Source organism: Planococcus citri, chromosome 4, assembly GCF_950023065.1.
Source record: "Planococcus citri chromosome 4, ihPlaCitr1.1, whole genome shotgun sequence".
Lineage (NCBI taxonomy): Eukaryota > Metazoa > Arthropoda > Insecta > Hemiptera > Pseudococcidae > Planococcus > Planococcus citri.
The window spans coordinates 27435960-27451214 of record NC_088680.1 but is presented as its reverse complement, the minus strand read 5'-3'; the positions used below and the strand labels follow the sequence as shown (position 1 = coordinate 27451214).

The 15255-nt window shown below is 35.7% G+C and overlaps 1 protein-coding gene across 2 annotated transcripts in view; it reads right to left on the bottom strand.

Moving 5' to 3' along the window:
- uif (sushi, von Willebrand factor type A, EGF and pentraxin domain-containing protein uif) overlaps positions 1 to 15255 on the bottom strand; it is a 106613-nt gene that overhangs the window by 9575 nt on the left and 81783 nt on the right. For both annotated transcript variants that reach the window (XM_065360338.1, XM_065360339.1), the window contains exons 5-39: positions 12312 to 12499; positions 11999 to 12139; positions 11681 to 11910; positions 11413 to 11606; positions 11163 to 11322; positions 10880 to 11084; positions 10444 to 10782; positions 10174 to 10353; positions 7865 to 8047; positions 7606 to 7788; positions 7342 to 7521; positions 7049 to 7251; positions 6795 to 6962; positions 6568 to 6711; positions 6370 to 6488; positions 6106 to 6298; positions 5882 to 6005; positions 5623 to 5804; positions 5245 to 5547; positions 5004 to 5161; positions 4809 to 4920; positions 4532 to 4733; positions 4328 to 4444; positions 3998 to 4249; positions 3679 to 3917; positions 3467 to 3588; positions 3304 to 3395; positions 3011 to 3228; positions 1854 to 2106; positions 1634 to 1768; positions 1357 to 1554; positions 1063 to 1278; positions 505 to 797; positions 299 to 425; positions 15 to 215 (exon numbers count right to left, since the gene is read on the bottom strand). In XM_065360338.1, coding sequence (XP_065216410.1) covers positions 15 to 215; positions 299 to 425; positions 505 to 797; positions 1063 to 1278; positions 1357 to 1554; positions 1634 to 1768; positions 1854 to 2106; positions 3011 to 3228; positions 3304 to 3395; positions 3467 to 3588; positions 3679 to 3917; positions 3998 to 4249; positions 4328 to 4444; positions 4532 to 4733; positions 4809 to 4920; positions 5004 to 5161; positions 5245 to 5547; positions 5623 to 5804; positions 5882 to 6005; positions 6106 to 6298; positions 6370 to 6488; positions 6568 to 6711; positions 6795 to 6962; positions 7049 to 7251; positions 7342 to 7521; positions 7606 to 7788; positions 7865 to 8047; positions 10174 to 10353; positions 10444 to 10782; positions 10880 to 11084; positions 11163 to 11322; positions 11413 to 11606; positions 11681 to 11910; positions 11999 to 12139; positions 12312 to 12499 — 6554 coding nt within the window. The remainder of the gene's footprint in view (positions 1 to 14; positions 216 to 298; positions 426 to 504; positions 798 to 1062; positions 1279 to 1356; positions 1555 to 1633; positions 1769 to 1853; positions 2107 to 3010; positions 3229 to 3303; positions 3396 to 3466; positions 3589 to 3678; positions 3918 to 3997; positions 4250 to 4327; positions 4445 to 4531; positions 4734 to 4808; positions 4921 to 5003; positions 5162 to 5244; positions 5548 to 5622; positions 5805 to 5881; positions 6006 to 6105; positions 6299 to 6369; positions 6489 to 6567; positions 6712 to 6794; positions 6963 to 7048; positions 7252 to 7341; positions 7522 to 7605; positions 7789 to 7864; positions 8048 to 10173; positions 10354 to 10443; positions 10783 to 10879; positions 11085 to 11162; positions 11323 to 11412; positions 11607 to 11680; positions 11911 to 11998; positions 12140 to 12311; positions 12500 to 15255) is intronic.

The following is a 15255-nucleotide window of genomic DNA, read 5'->3' as shown; positions in this document are numbered from 1 at the left end:
CATATTGTACAAACCTGTCCAGCCAGGATGACAAACACATTGTCTGGCAAAGAGTTTATCAACACATACGCCATTTTCGCAAGGACTTTCAGCACATAAATCGATTTTCACTTCGCATCGTTTACCAGTAAACCCAGGAGGACATGTGCACTTGTAATCATTAACTAAATCTGTACACAGAGCTCCCAATAGACAAGGACGTTCGGCACAATCATCTGTTAAATTTCAATTGCCAAAATTACAAATCAATTTCAAAGAGGAAGAAATTGGTATGAAGGGAGAGGGGGAATATTCTAACCGATATTTTCGTCGCAATGTTGTCCTTCCCATCCTGCAGGACAGTCACACTTGTATCTTCCTTGCTTTAGAGCGATACATTTGGCTTCATTTTTACAAGGATTTCCATTAGCTGTACAAGGATTCACCTGCATTCAAACAAACCAATGTCAAGAAATTATTAACTGGACAAAGTTGACTGTTTTATATGTAGTTTGATGTAATTACCGTCAAATCACAATTCTCTCCTGTGTATCCATTTCTGCATAAACAGGTGAAATTTCCAACTCCTGGTTCATCTTTACACATGGCTCTCTGGGGGCATGTGTCATTTCGACAGTCAGATTTTTCTTCTTGACAGTTAATACCGCTGTATCCATTTTTACATTGACATCTGTATCCTTGAGGTAAATCAATACATAAACCACCGTTGTAACAAGGTTGAGAGGCACATTCATCGATATCAATTTCGCAACGTCTTCCTGAAAATCCAGCTGGGCAGAAACATTGTGGTGTATGACCTGAAATATTGTGAGTTAGTATTAGTAACGCTGTACTGTATATTTTTCAGCTTTATGGATCACATTAGACAGTCAAAAAAATTCTCAGTAGCAGATTATTGGATCTGACCAAATCCTGAAATTTCCTGGATCCAATTCAACCTGATCAGATGTAACCAAATCGGATCAGATTCAGATCTGGTCTAATAAAAGTTCTGATTGAATTAGATCTAATCAGATCCAATCATTTTCCCCTTTGATAAGCATAAAAGCATGAGATATTTACCCATTGGAACACAAAGTCCTCCATGTAAACACGAATTCTCAGTACAGACAACGTTTTGACACTCTTCTCGTCCAGCAGACGCGGGTCCTTTGGTTCTCATACTGGAAGGACATTCCAGGCAGATAGTTTGACCACTCAATGGCTGATAGAAATTACTCGGACAAGGAACACAAGGTGCCAATCCAGTTTCCGAATAATGACCAGGAGGACATTTAGCTAAAAAAAAATAAAAAAATAAAATTGTAAAATAATACCCTTCGAGATTCCACCATTAACTCATGAGAAAAATCTTACCTCTACAGAGTTCTTTACTAGGGGCAGCTGGTTGATAGGTAAATGCATTGGGAGGACATGGGTGACATTCTTTGAATCCACCTAACGGAGGTTCCGAAGTGTAACTGTTTCGTGGACATTCTAAGCAAGGAACAAGCCCAGTTGGAGAGTATGTACCATAACCGCAGACAGGAATACATTCGGAAAGACTCTTCGATCCTAAAATTGATATAGAAACAAAATATGAAAAAATTTCAAACGAATTATTCTTTGAGGTTTCGAAAAAAAGGGACAGTACCCTCTTCTCTGGTATAAGTTCCTTGTGGACAACGCAGACAACTTCCTTGACGATCTCTATCTTGATAAAATCCACGAGGACATAACGTACAAGATTTCTGATTCAAACCAGCAGAAGTACCAGCAGGGCAATGTACTATTTCAAAATTTCAAATCAGTTTTTAAAAAATCAGCTACGCGTACTCAAATAGTTTAAAATGTAACCTTGACGAATAACTTACAGCATCTTGGCACTTGATTGGGATCCATGTTTAATACTTCGCCGACATTACAAGAGAAGCCACGAGCGATAGTGGAACGTAAAGCTTTCAAAGGAGGACATTGATTTCCAATACCAGATACATTCAGTAAAGGTTCAATGGCAGCACTGGCATGAGGAACGCTCAAATCAAAGATGAGGTTCAAAGTTGATCCACATAAGTCGTACAGTTGAGGTTGCCTTACCGCTGGTAAGACTCCCAAAATGTAATCGATCTGAAAGAGAAACAATAATGTTAGGTCTTCCATGGTTTTTGAGCTTACAAAAAAAAATTCCAAAAATAACCTCCTGCGAATTCAAGGCAATGCGATTTTTCGAAAGAGCCTTTGGCTCGATTTTCAGGCGGTTACCTCGAGTGTTTTTTTGATCAAAATATTAATATGGGGAAAAAATTTTAAAAAAATTTCTGTTCACAGGGAAATTTTTGAAATTTGCACAAATTGCAGTGTTTTGTCTGAAACTCCTCCCCTAAATAAAATTTTTATTGTTTCAAGCTATTCTAAAGCCTCCAACGTGATTTTCGATTTTTCCAAAATTTTAAAATTTCTTCAGATGGAGTGAAAATTGATTTGGAGTGCCAAAAATCGATTTGTGCCTTATTCTCGACCTATTCAGCGAGTTTTTCTGCATTTCAGTCGATTTCAAGGCAGACATCTCTCGTGGTTTTTTGACCAGCATAAGGAAAAATTTCAAAAAATCAATTTTCTGTTTGCAGAGAAGTTTTTCAAATTTTCAAGAATTGCTGTGCTTTGTTTAAAACCACCAGCCCTTGAATCTGAATTTAATGATTTCGAGGTATTCTGGAGCCTCCTTCTAACGAGTTTCATCACATTTTGATTTGGTTGCAAGGCAGAAATCTCTAGTAAATTTTTCTGAAGAGCATAAAAAAAAAATTCAAAAAATCAAACATTTTCTGTTAGCAGAGAATTTTTTTGTATCAAAACAACCAACTAAATCTGAATTTCACAATTTTAATCCATTTTGAGGTTTCCGGATTGATTTTCGATTCCTCCAAAAATTTTAATTTTCCTTAAAAGGCTAAGAGATTAATTTGGGCAGCTAAAATTCGAGTTGTGAAAGATTTCCTCGTTGGAGTTTTTTCAATCATTTTTCACTCACTTGAACTACGTTATCATCAAGAAGAGATGGTTTGGAATCCAAAAATGACACGTTCATGTTGATATTGACAGCCGAACATCTCTGAGTCAACACATTATTCAACACTTCGTGATATTGGCTCATTAAATCGACATAATGTCTCAAACACGAGGAACCAACAGCACCATTTGCACGGTAAGTTATGCTGGGAACGAAATGGTATTCAGCTTGTTGAGTATCTGCGTGAGAAAAATTTAAAATTAAATCCTTTCCATGCACGGTTAACGCAGCTCTCATGAATAAGAATAACATACCTTCAGAAACACAATCCGGTACCACTGATGAAGGAGACCACAAATTCTTCTGCTCGCAAGTGAAAGTTTTGGATGACTCGCCATCAGTAAATCTAAAATTACATCCAATTATTATAACAAAATTACGACTCCAGAACACAGAAAATCCTAAAGCAACACTTACCTAAATCCTTTATTACAGGCTGCAATACATTGCAATTCTTTATCACCGGGGAAGCAGTTCAAAGCACCATTTGTAGGAGGTGTCAATTCCCAATCAACACAAGATGTGGCTTGAACCGAAACCTAAAAACAAAATTTGAACATTTTATATAAAAAATAACCACAAAAGGCTTAGGGGAGATTTTTAAAACAAATCAGACTCTTTGCACATACTTGGAAATAACACGTGGCTTTGTTTCCAAATTTATCCATAGCAGTAACAGTAACATTTTCAAAATCACCGATTCGAATAGTCGATCGTTCGGGACTATAGGTAATAAATACTTCGCCGGAAGCGTCGCTAACATTAATTCTACTTCTGGTTTCAGTGAAGTTCACATCGTAGCTGTCTTGTTTGTCGACTAATTCGATAACGTAACTTTGAGGACAGTTGAGTTGAGGAGGTGTTTCATCTACAAGAAATAGAATTGTATGATTTCAAGTAAAATTCTATCGGCATAGCCAAGTTTTTTGAGAGAATATCTTTACTCACCAACAACAGTTATATTAAATTCGCAAATGGCGACATTTCCATCGAAATCGAAAGCGGTGTATTTGACAACCATGTCGTGGAAAGTAACATGTGGTATTTTGAAGGATTGAGGTTTGATATCCAAACGAGCGATACCGCCACTATTATCAATTGCTGTCGGTTCGGTCATATTGACTGGTTCGATTCCTCGAGGACCTTTTCTAACAATGACTGGTTGTTGAGGACAATCTTGGAACACTGGAGCTTCGTTATCTGTGGTTGAAACGATAAAATAAATGTAAAATGTGATCCTGAAATTGTTCCCAAAATATTACCGATTATTATACTAACCAACACAAGGCGAATATCCGTAATCGTAACCCAATAATGGGACACGTTCGGGTTTAGGATCTTCACAACCCATAAGTTCGAATTTCAAACAAGCGTTATCCATATAGCTGACAATTCCTGCGTGAGAGAAAAATTACAAATTTGTTTATAATGGTCGAATACGAATTAATACCTGCGTATTAAAAAAAGAAAAAATATATTTACCAAGAATGACGAATCGAGCTTGGACGTATTTTGGTAACGTGATCATTGCGAGTTCTCCATAATTACCAGGATCTCTCATGGTCAAGTTGAAGTTGGGGAAGTAAACGACGAAGTTTTCGTTTTCAGCTTGTTTGTAGAAGAATCTAATTTCTGTTGGACGTCCTACTATATCATTGGTAACTACTCCTTTGACTAAAATAGCCTGTCAACATAATAATCAGAATATTAATATCTATGCGAAAATAAGAAAACGACCACACGAATGATTTGTACGTACTTTAATTCGATAAACATGGCCTAAATCTACACTAACGTATGTGAAAGCTTCTTGCTTTCCGCACCATCCAGTAACAGAATTCAGTCTTATATTTCTGGCTTCATAATTCGGTCTGAAATTTAAAAAATAAAATAAATAAACAAAATAATGAAAAAATTTTTACCAACATACTACACCGAATTATTTAGAAATTACCTTTCCGAGGTAGCATTGATAGCAGAATCCGGTATCCTGCCAGAAGTGATACCAAGAGGTTTGATAACTTTACATTCGGGTTCTCGAATACAAGTTATAGGTCTCGGATTAATCAAAATATAGCCCGGTTTGCTACAACCAAATTGAACTTCTGATCCCTGCAATCATCAAAATAATCATATCGATGAGTCACCTGCATTTGAACATCATTTTTGCACAAATAAACATCTCGATGTATTACCTGCTCGTAACTATCAGCCGACTGAAAACCATCGACAGGTCTGCCAGGATCTTCACAAACTGGTCCCTCGCATCTCAAATCTCCGAAATCCCAAATACCATTCGCATCGCAACGAACTACATTATCATTTCTTTCAGTCTGACCAGCCAATCTAAAAGTATCTTGACATCCGAAAAAGAACGAAGAAAAATATTTGGTGCTCTTCAAGTCTCCGTATACAGCACCAGGAGTCGGCAAAGGAGGGCCACAATCGATTTTTTGACATGCTGGTAATGCACCAGAAAGCCAGTATTCGGGTAAACCCTGCAAAAATACGCCAATATGTGAGTTTATCTGCAGGGAAGCTAAATCTCATGTATTTCGATAAGAATTACGTACTGGTTTCGGATCGTAGACACATTGTCTGCTTCCAGACATAGCTGTGCTTCGCAATTTCCTTCCAGTACCGTTACATTTCAAAGTGACGTTTTCTTTAAACGATACCAAGACTGTGTCTGGATTCGATCTTAAGACTACCAAGCCTTCTGATTTATCATCCGGTAAAGAAACGCATTTAGCATCTGTAATTTGAGAAAAATCACATCGTGGTTAGTTTTGAATTTAAAAATTGAAGAAAACGAAAAAAGATCACACTTACGTTGGCACTGAGGAACTGTTCCATTCCAAGCTCCAGTAGAGGTACACATTAAGGAAGAAGGACCATGCATTATATAGCCGAAGTTACATTGGAAATTGACTAGATCACCGAAATGGTATAAATCCTAGAAAAAAGAAATTATTTTTGAAACGGATCATTAAATTTTTTAACCAAATACGAATCAAATTTCATAATCTCCAGCTGATCTAGAGTCTCATCATTACCTTAGTTGAAAGAATTTTTCCATGTTCTGGGGTTTCTAATTTCGGACACATTACAGGAACACAAGTTTTATTTAATTGATAAACGTCACCGTCGCGATTTCCATCTTCAGAATCATCAACGAAGAAACCTGCGGTTCCATTTCTAGTGTATAACTCGTAGCCGACGTTGCAAGCGCACGAGAAGTTTCCAGGACTGGAAATTTCCGATGAATTAATTGATTGGAAAAGGAATTATTTATTTAACTAGTTGATTGCACAATTTACCTGTTACTACACTTTTGATCACATCCTCCGTTACGTGTGGCACATTCATTTATATCCATACATTCTAGTTTTGTGCATCCCATAATTTCGAGTCGAATGCAAGGAGCACCAGCGAAATCCTGCGATCAAAATCAAAAATTCATAATACGTTCGAATAATTTACTTTTCATAAATTCCAATAAATGTCAAGATTATTACTTGAATTCTGAATTTGATGTATTGAGTTTCGATAGGTATGGGTAAATTTAAAATCGATAAAGTTGGTTCAAGTATCCTGAATTCGACTGGAGTACCATCAGGATTCGTGTAATCTTTGAAAACGTCGGTTAAATTGTTCGAATACTGAAAAAAAATTGGAAAAATTGTCAGTACATAATACTTATAATTAGGAAAAAAGTATTTAAAATAGAAATAATGATACATACTTGAATTCTAATCGCTGTTGTGAAAGCAAATTTGCTCGCAGCTCTTAAAACACCTTGAGTTCTGAAACCTCGAACAATCGTAGGTGCTTTCAAATCAAACATAACCCAGTTTGATCCAGGTTCAGGATTTGCACCACACCAACCACGCATACTGCTGAGACGAACAGTCTGTAAAAAAATCATAAATCGTTATAATGCATAAATAAATATACATATTGGAAAAATTCAAAATGAAATGGCGTTTTCGAACTCACTTCCTTGGTAAATCCTTGTTCGGAACTAGAAACGGTGATGGAATCATCCGGAATACCACCAGATATCAAACCCAAGTCACCAATCGGTCTGCATTCCAAATTCGGAGCAAATCCACCTCGACATTTACAGTAAAATCCACCACTGGTATTGATACAATCGGTAGAGGCCGAGTCGCATTGGCTGGTGGCGCATTCGTTCACATCTGTAAGACAAATGATACAAATGAAATATTTCCACATCGATGTTATGAAAATTATTTACTTTAGAGTTCATAGAACAACTGTTACAATACCTTCGCATTTAGGTACATTCAAGAATTTCTGATTAGGTCCGCATTTTATGATGGATGATCCTCCGGTAAGCTTGAAGCCCCTCTGACACTGGACTCTGGCTTCGTCACCGAAAAGATACTGTCTCGTTGAATCAATAATGAAACCGTTGTTAATTTCTGGTAATTTGGGACATTCGGCTCCTGCATAAACAAAATCATTCAGTCATATCGAAATTCTATCAACGCACTAGAAATGATCAAGTTCGAAAATAATATCACACTTACGAGTACATGTTGGTACAGCACTGGACCATGTGCCATTGCTCATACATAACACAACAGGTGCGCCATTACGAACGTATCCTGGTTCGCATTCAAATCGTACAATAGTACCGTAGCTACGTCCACCTCCGTTCAAAATAGTGGTGTTCGAATGTGGTGTTTCCATTAAAGGAGGGCATTGCGAAGCTAAACAAACATGATATCGTATTATAAAATCGTTACCGATTACTGGAATAAGTTTGAGAATTTCAGAGACACGTACCTTGACAGGATGGCAATCTTTCCCATTTTCCATCAGCCAAACAAGTGATTTTCTCACTGCGTTGACCTGATGAAAAACCGAATCCAGCGTAACACTGATAATAAGCGACACCTTTGTAAGTAACATTAGTAGCTCCGATAGAAAATCCGTTGTCGATTTGTGGAACTGGACCGCAGTAAACCTCTGTAAAATTTTAAAACGACGATAGTTATATTATTATTAAAATGGGTAGGAAAGAAAGTAAAGTACATGGGCATTAAAAGCGAATCAATAAAATTTATAAGGCTTCGATTTCGCTTCTATTTAAGCAATAATATTTTCAGAGGTAGCATTCAATTTTTTCTAGAAAGGTTACTCACACAAAAAAAAATTGAAATGTAACCAAAACGCGAGCAAACATTTTAATGTAGGTAGGAAAAAATTACAAAAAAAAAAAAAAAAAAAAAAACAGAATGAAAAATATGTTTTTAATTTTGAAAAGTTGAACAATTTGACAAAAATTTCGTAATAAAGCATTAGGCTGAAAACCGAAAATTTTTGTCATTTTTTATCAAAAAGCAAGACTTTGACAATTTTAGTTAAAAGCACGTCTTTTCGGCAATTATTGGAAAATGTTGCAAAAAAACAACAAATTTTAGCAATTTGGCTAAAAAGTAAGATTTTATGTCAATTTTTGGACAAAAACCAAGACTTTGACAATTTTCCAGCAGGCAATTTATTGCTAAACAGAATATTTTTTATTTGACTAAAAAGCGAGAATTTCTATATCAATTTTTGAAAAAAAAGAATGTTTGACAAAAACAGCAAACAGCAGGCCTTTTTGCCAATTATTGATTTCCAAACAGAATATTCTTTTGCAATTTTTGTCGAAAAAGATAGACTTTTTTGCCACTTTTTGGTTTAAAAACAAAAATTCTGATAATTTTTGGCATTTTTTAGTAAAAAGCAAAAATTTTATTTCCCTAAAAAGGCGAGAATTTCAAAGCAAGTATTTTAGACAATTATTGGAAAAAATTTTTAAAAACGCGTTTTTGCAATTTTTGCCAATAAAGCGACACTTTTAGACAATTTTTGGGAAAAACTGACTACTCTTGGAATTTTTTGCAAAAACAACCAGAAATTTTTGACAAATTTTTGAAAAAGCGACAATTATTGCCAAAAATCAAGACACATAATTTTAGCAAAAAAAGGCACTGGACTTTTAAGGACCTATTACCAAAAAAATTGCATTTTTTCGCAATTTTTTCCGAGAAAACGAAATTTTTTTGTAGTATTTTTATGAAAAACAAAACTTTTCGGTAATTTTTGGCAAAAAAACAAAGCTTTTCAGTAATTTCTGGGAAAAAGTGGCATTTTTCAACAAGTTTGCTAAAATTCACTATTCTTAAAATTTTTTCCAAAAAAAAGGACTAGAAATATTTGCCAATTTTGAAAAAGCGAGAATTATTGTCGAAAAGCAATACAAAATTTTAGCAAAAAAGATAACTGGACTTCTTGGGAACTATTGCCAAAAAAATTGCATTTTTTGGCAATTTTTTCTCAATAGCGAAATTATTTTTTTGATAAATATTTTGGTGAAAAACAAATGGTAATTTTTGGCAAAAAAGCAGAGCTTTTGAATAATTTTTGGCAAAAAAGCTGAGCTTTTGAGTATTTTTTGTGGCAAAAAGTGGTATTTTTCAACAAGTTAGCCAAAAAGCGAGATCGTTTGCCAATTTTCGGCGAGAAGCAAAACTTCATCAATTTAGCAAAAAGCTGGACTTTTTTTTTAGCAATTATCTATTGCAAAAAAATGATACTTTTTCACAATTGATGTGGAAAAAATCACATTTGAGAAAAATTAAAATTTTTAGCAAGAAACGAGACTATTCAGCAAATGAGATTTTTTTGGTTCATTTATTCAACATTTTTTGGAATTTACAAATTGGCCAAAAATTCACTTTTGAACTGGAACCCCTGGAATTTTGCGATAACCTCTTACAATGATCAAGAAGGTGCCCAAAATTCACCAACCAAAGTTGTAGGTGCCAAAGTTCATTTTTGGCCTTTTCAGAGTGACATGAAGTTCTCGAAGAAAATTTTAAAATCGTCTTTTGGACAGTTTTTCAAAAATTGGCCAAAAATCTAAAAAATGAGCTTCAGCGTTTGAAATTCTGAACATCCTCTTTCGATCTAGCTTACTTTCGTTCAAATCAGAGAGATCTAGTCTAAAGTTCTCTCGTAAGAACTTTCAGCATCTCTAATTTCATCGAAACCAAAAAATTTCAATCCACTAAACGTGATTTTCGAAAACATGACATAATTTTTACCTTGACATCTCGGAATATAAGTCTCAGACCAGTTACCACCCATTTGACATTCGGTAACAATTTTCGATTTTCCAGTCGCAAATTCTTGGCCAACAGAACAGGTGTAGGTCACAACGGTGCCAAAAGCGGTATCTCTGTTCGAAGCCAAAGCTCCCTCTCCAGATCGTAAAACTGGGCAATCTATCAACACAAATAATCAATTCATTATCGTCTATTCTACGAGCAACAATAAATTTCAACTCGATTTAAAAACCTCGATGTAATTCCTACCTGCTGAAAAAGTAGCATGCCAGCCTTTTCCGCTATGTAACGCGTCTGTAATAAATCGTACGAGCATTTCACCGCTAGAAGCAGTAACAGTGATTTTCGGCGCGGCATTTCCGGTGAATCCTTCATTAGGATGCAGACGTAATCCACTGGTACTTCCTCCGTCGTAAATTTGCACCATGTCCGATCCGTGAACACTCATTGAATCGAATTTCAACGAAAGTGGTCCCGAAGTTGGGTTCTTGATTCGAATCAGGCAGTCTAAATTGCTCGGATAATTAGATAAACCGAAAGCTGGAGAAGACAGGGTTCCGTTGACTTCGGTTATCGTTGCTCTGCAACCTGTTGCATGCGTAAAATATCTTTCGTTAGTTAATCAAACAATTTATTTCACAAATTTTGGTGTATTCGATCATCGATGAAGTGAAATTGATGTTACCTTGAGAGTACTTGATTTTGAAACCTTTTTGAGATTCGCCCAAGCTAGTTTTAAAGTACATGTACAACTCGTTACCGGTCGACATTACAATTCTAGGATTAGTTTTCTTGCTTCCGGTTAAAGTTTGTAAGAGCGGACTTTTCGGATGACTTCCATCTCTGACAAGAATGTAGTCGCGTTCGTGAACTAAATTAATATCTTCGATCTGTTTGAAAATGTCAAAATTTGCAATTAAATTTCATCGCATGAAATATTTTTTTACAAAACAAAAATCGAAACTCACTTCCAACGTGATAATTCTTCCAGGTTGAGCTGATATCGTATACAAACATTCTAATCCACCAGGATAATTTTGTGGGTAACCAGGAGAAGTTAACGTTTGAGGTTGAGTAGTAGCTCTTAAATTTCCTCCACATGTTTGAGGTTCGGTTTTCCAAGAAGCTCTGTAAATAACACAAAGATATCGAGATAAGGATCTCGGATCTCACACCAAACTCTTCAGGTTTCCTGTGCACGAACTATTATAAACGTACCTAAAACCTTTCCGTTCTACTGATGCATCCGAGCTGAATTTAACAATCATGAAATTAGAAGCGGAAACGAAGCGTTTATTGCTAAGATCCAATTTTCCTGATAATGTTGCCAAGTTGACAGCTTTATCTTCGGTCCGGCCACCGACCAAAATCTGTACCGTATCGAAGGATTTTTCTGTTTCGAATTCTTGGAACTGGAACATAAATTCGTCGAGTTTATAACAACGTTTTAACGTTGAATAAATCTATTCGTGGGTTCGATAATCACCTGGAGGAAGATGTTATGCCCTTGAGGTCCTTCCAAAGTCCATTTACAATTTGAAAGAGATTCGTATTTATGAGGATAGTTGGACGATTCCAAAACATCGCCACTACTAGCCATGTAGTAATGGCATAAAGATGGACAGTCCAGTTCATCCGACCAATCTCCGCAGTCATTTTGTTTATCACATTTGAATTCCGAATTGATACATTTTCCATTCGAGCAATGAAACGAGCCTGCAAATTGATAAAGTAGGGGTAAAATTAAACGGATGAATGACTAGTTAGTACATACATAGTCATATACTAATAAAAATATTATTACCAGTCGGACAAGCTGAAGTTCTGCAAAGAAATGGTAATAACGTTTCACAAGTTTGCAACTGCCATGACTGAGCTTCATCGTGTAAATTCACATCTACACATTCTCCCGATGCAGAATCCGGTTGCGATAACGACCAAAAACCTGAATGAATGAGATATATCAACTAATTAGCATACTCTGGTTCGTTTAAAAAATTATTTTACGTGTGTATGAACTAAGTTCCTTCTTCTCTTGTGAGATGATGAGTGAACGTTATGGAATGTGAATATTATCTACATTGTATGTACGAAGGAGATGCATTTTTTTTTCTTACCTGAATACTGCGAAACTAATATACCGCCGGCGGATTCGAGTGTATTAGTTCTGAGATCATCTAGTGACATCAATCCCAACCAATAATTTTGACCTTTTCTCTCCGCAGGTCCCAGATTTCGGGTAACAAAATTCGCAGTGTAATTATTTTCTGCATATGACTCGATTAATACTAAATCACTACCATATCTGAAACATAAATGAGAAATAATTTAGAGTTAGACACAGGGATTTCCAGCCAGCCAATAGCTAAAAGCCAAAAGCCAATAGCTGATGCAAGCTAATGGTATTTAAGCCAATAGCCAAAAGCTGGCTTAATGAAAAATTGCCAGCCAATAGCTAATAGCCAAAAGCTAATAAACTTGGGAGTAATTTTCAAATTTTTCAATTTTTTAAAATTTTTTTCTCAGATTTTATTTTTTTTTCACTCGTGACTCGCGTCTTACACTCACTGACACCACAGAAATGAAAATTGTCCTTATAATAATCGTCTACACGTCATAACGAGTCGTGTATTACGAGGGGTCACATGTATTTTTGTTTTTGTAAGCCAAAAGCCAGCCAATCGCCAGCCAATGAAATTTTGCCAGCCAATAGCCAGCTTTATTTAAGCTAATGAAAATCAAGCTAAAAGCTGATAGCCAAAAGCTAATCGATGATTGGCTGGAAATCCCTGGTTAGACACGATTTACAGGGATTTACACCGAAAAGTAAAGTACTGATAAGAGGGTGTTTTTATTTACATACGAGAATTTCAAGGACAGTATGAGGAGAGAGGAGAAGCGCGCGCAAGATTTTCAAAGCACATGGCAATAATGCACGTGTCAGTTTTACAAGTCGGGTAGGTCAGGTTTTCAGATACCAAAATTTTGACTAGGTACTTCAAGATCGATTAAAGTTTTGAAGATTTGAAGCTCATGTGCTTTATTCGATTCAGAATTTTTTCGAGTTTTCAAAATTAATTTTTCTACGATGATTTTAAATGAATTTTTGAGGTAATTTCGAATGGATTTTTCTGGTGGTGCCTTGAAAGTTGAAATGAATTTTTTCGTGCTGATTTAGAATAATAAACGATTTCAGAAGAATTTTTTCAGGGCTAATTCGGATTAAATTTTTTAGGGTCAATTTAAAATCAACTTTTTAGAGGTGTTTCATTTATTTATGGCCAGAATTTATTTTTTTTGAATTCAGGTTAGGTAGAACTCATTCGAAATGCCATCGAAAAATAATTTTTTTTTGAGGTTACTCGGAATTTCATTTTTGATTCACTGTAGAAATTTTTGTGTGGTAGTATCGAATGTATATTTTTCACGTTGATGTCAATACCTATACCTAATCTACGTACCTACCGTAGTTTGGGGTAATATCGGCCTCCTGGGTTAATATCGGCCACTCTCATTTACGTTTGAATTTATTCCACTACCACTCCTAGTGATGATCAAAAGTACTAAAATATGGTATCATTGGAAAGAGAAAACTCAGGGCTATCGATTCGTGTAATTACAAAGCCTGTAGAAGTAACTGGGGAGGTTTCCGGTATCAGTGAACAAAAATGCGAAAAAAAGAGAAAATTTTTTGTCTGCAAAACTCTTTCTCGATCATAATGAAGATATAGAAATACAGTAAAACTGATTGCAGAAATGGATTCCTTGTGTTTTTTAGCATCTAGTTACGAAAAAAAAATGGCCAAAAGATTAATTTGCGAGAGAGTAGGGCACATTTTATTGAAAAAAGGCTGTGATTTTGCTGTCAAAAAAGTTGATATTTTCACTGTTATCAACGCTATTCTGCCAAAATTATGTCGAAATGAATTTAAAATTGTGAGTGGTGATGTTTTAGAAACACAATCTAGTATAAAAAGTAAGTCTGAAGATAAGAAATGCAAAATTGGGCCCACCATAAGTAATTTTTGAAATTTTGAGCAATGACAGCGCCGATACAGTAGAAATATCCAATATTATCTTTTGCACTCGACCAATTTTGGGGAGATGGACCAATAAACGCCTAAAATGGACTGCTTTTCAATTTCTAACAGTAAATGAAAAATTTGAGAAATTTTAAACTGATTTTTTATGGGAAATTTTTAAGGTGGCCGATATTAGCCAAACTGCTGGCTAATATCGGCCACCTTTTGAGAAGCCATAAATCAAAAACATATAATCCAAATCCAATTTTGCACACATTAATCGATAGCAGAAGGTTCAAGCCTTCAAGGTACCTTCATTTCAAATTTCAACCCCCCAAGTCTCCCCATTGTGGAGACGCATTGAAAAAACCTCCAAAACCCGGCCGATATTACCCCAAACTACGGTATCTACTGGTGTTGATCGTAGGGGGAAACGTGTCAAAAAAATGTTAACCAAATTCAGTGGAAACTTCATTTCGATTTGGAAGTTACTCGCAGAACATTCTTTAGCTCCTGAGGCTTCCCTGAAGAGAAGATATGGGTCCCCAAAGAGGCCACCTTTTCGAAAAAATTGTGTTTTTTTAATCAAGGTCCTACTCAACCAGCTTCGGAAAAATGACCCAGTTCCAAAAGATAGTATTTGGGGTTCTGTGTTGACCCAGGCCATTGCCATCAAAATCAAAGACCTGGTTTGGGGTTCGACTGAGTAGTTGAAAATTTATAAATTGTTTATTTTTGGGTGGAATTGTGTTTTGCAAATTTTTTCTTCTCGAAAGATATCATTTCTGGCACAGGGAAAATATTTTGCGACGCAGTGGTACCAATGGTTTGGTCATTATTGCTCATTTCAAGCCACCAAAAAATTTGATAGGTTGCTATTTTTCATAATTTTTTAAAATTTGCAATAATAACCCAAAAATTGGCACCACTGGGTTCCGAAATATTTCTCCAGTTTTAGAACTGATAGCTTTCGATCTTTTGGATTAGTAGTTAGTTAGGTAATGCGAAATTTTGATAAATTTTTTTTTTCAAAATATGA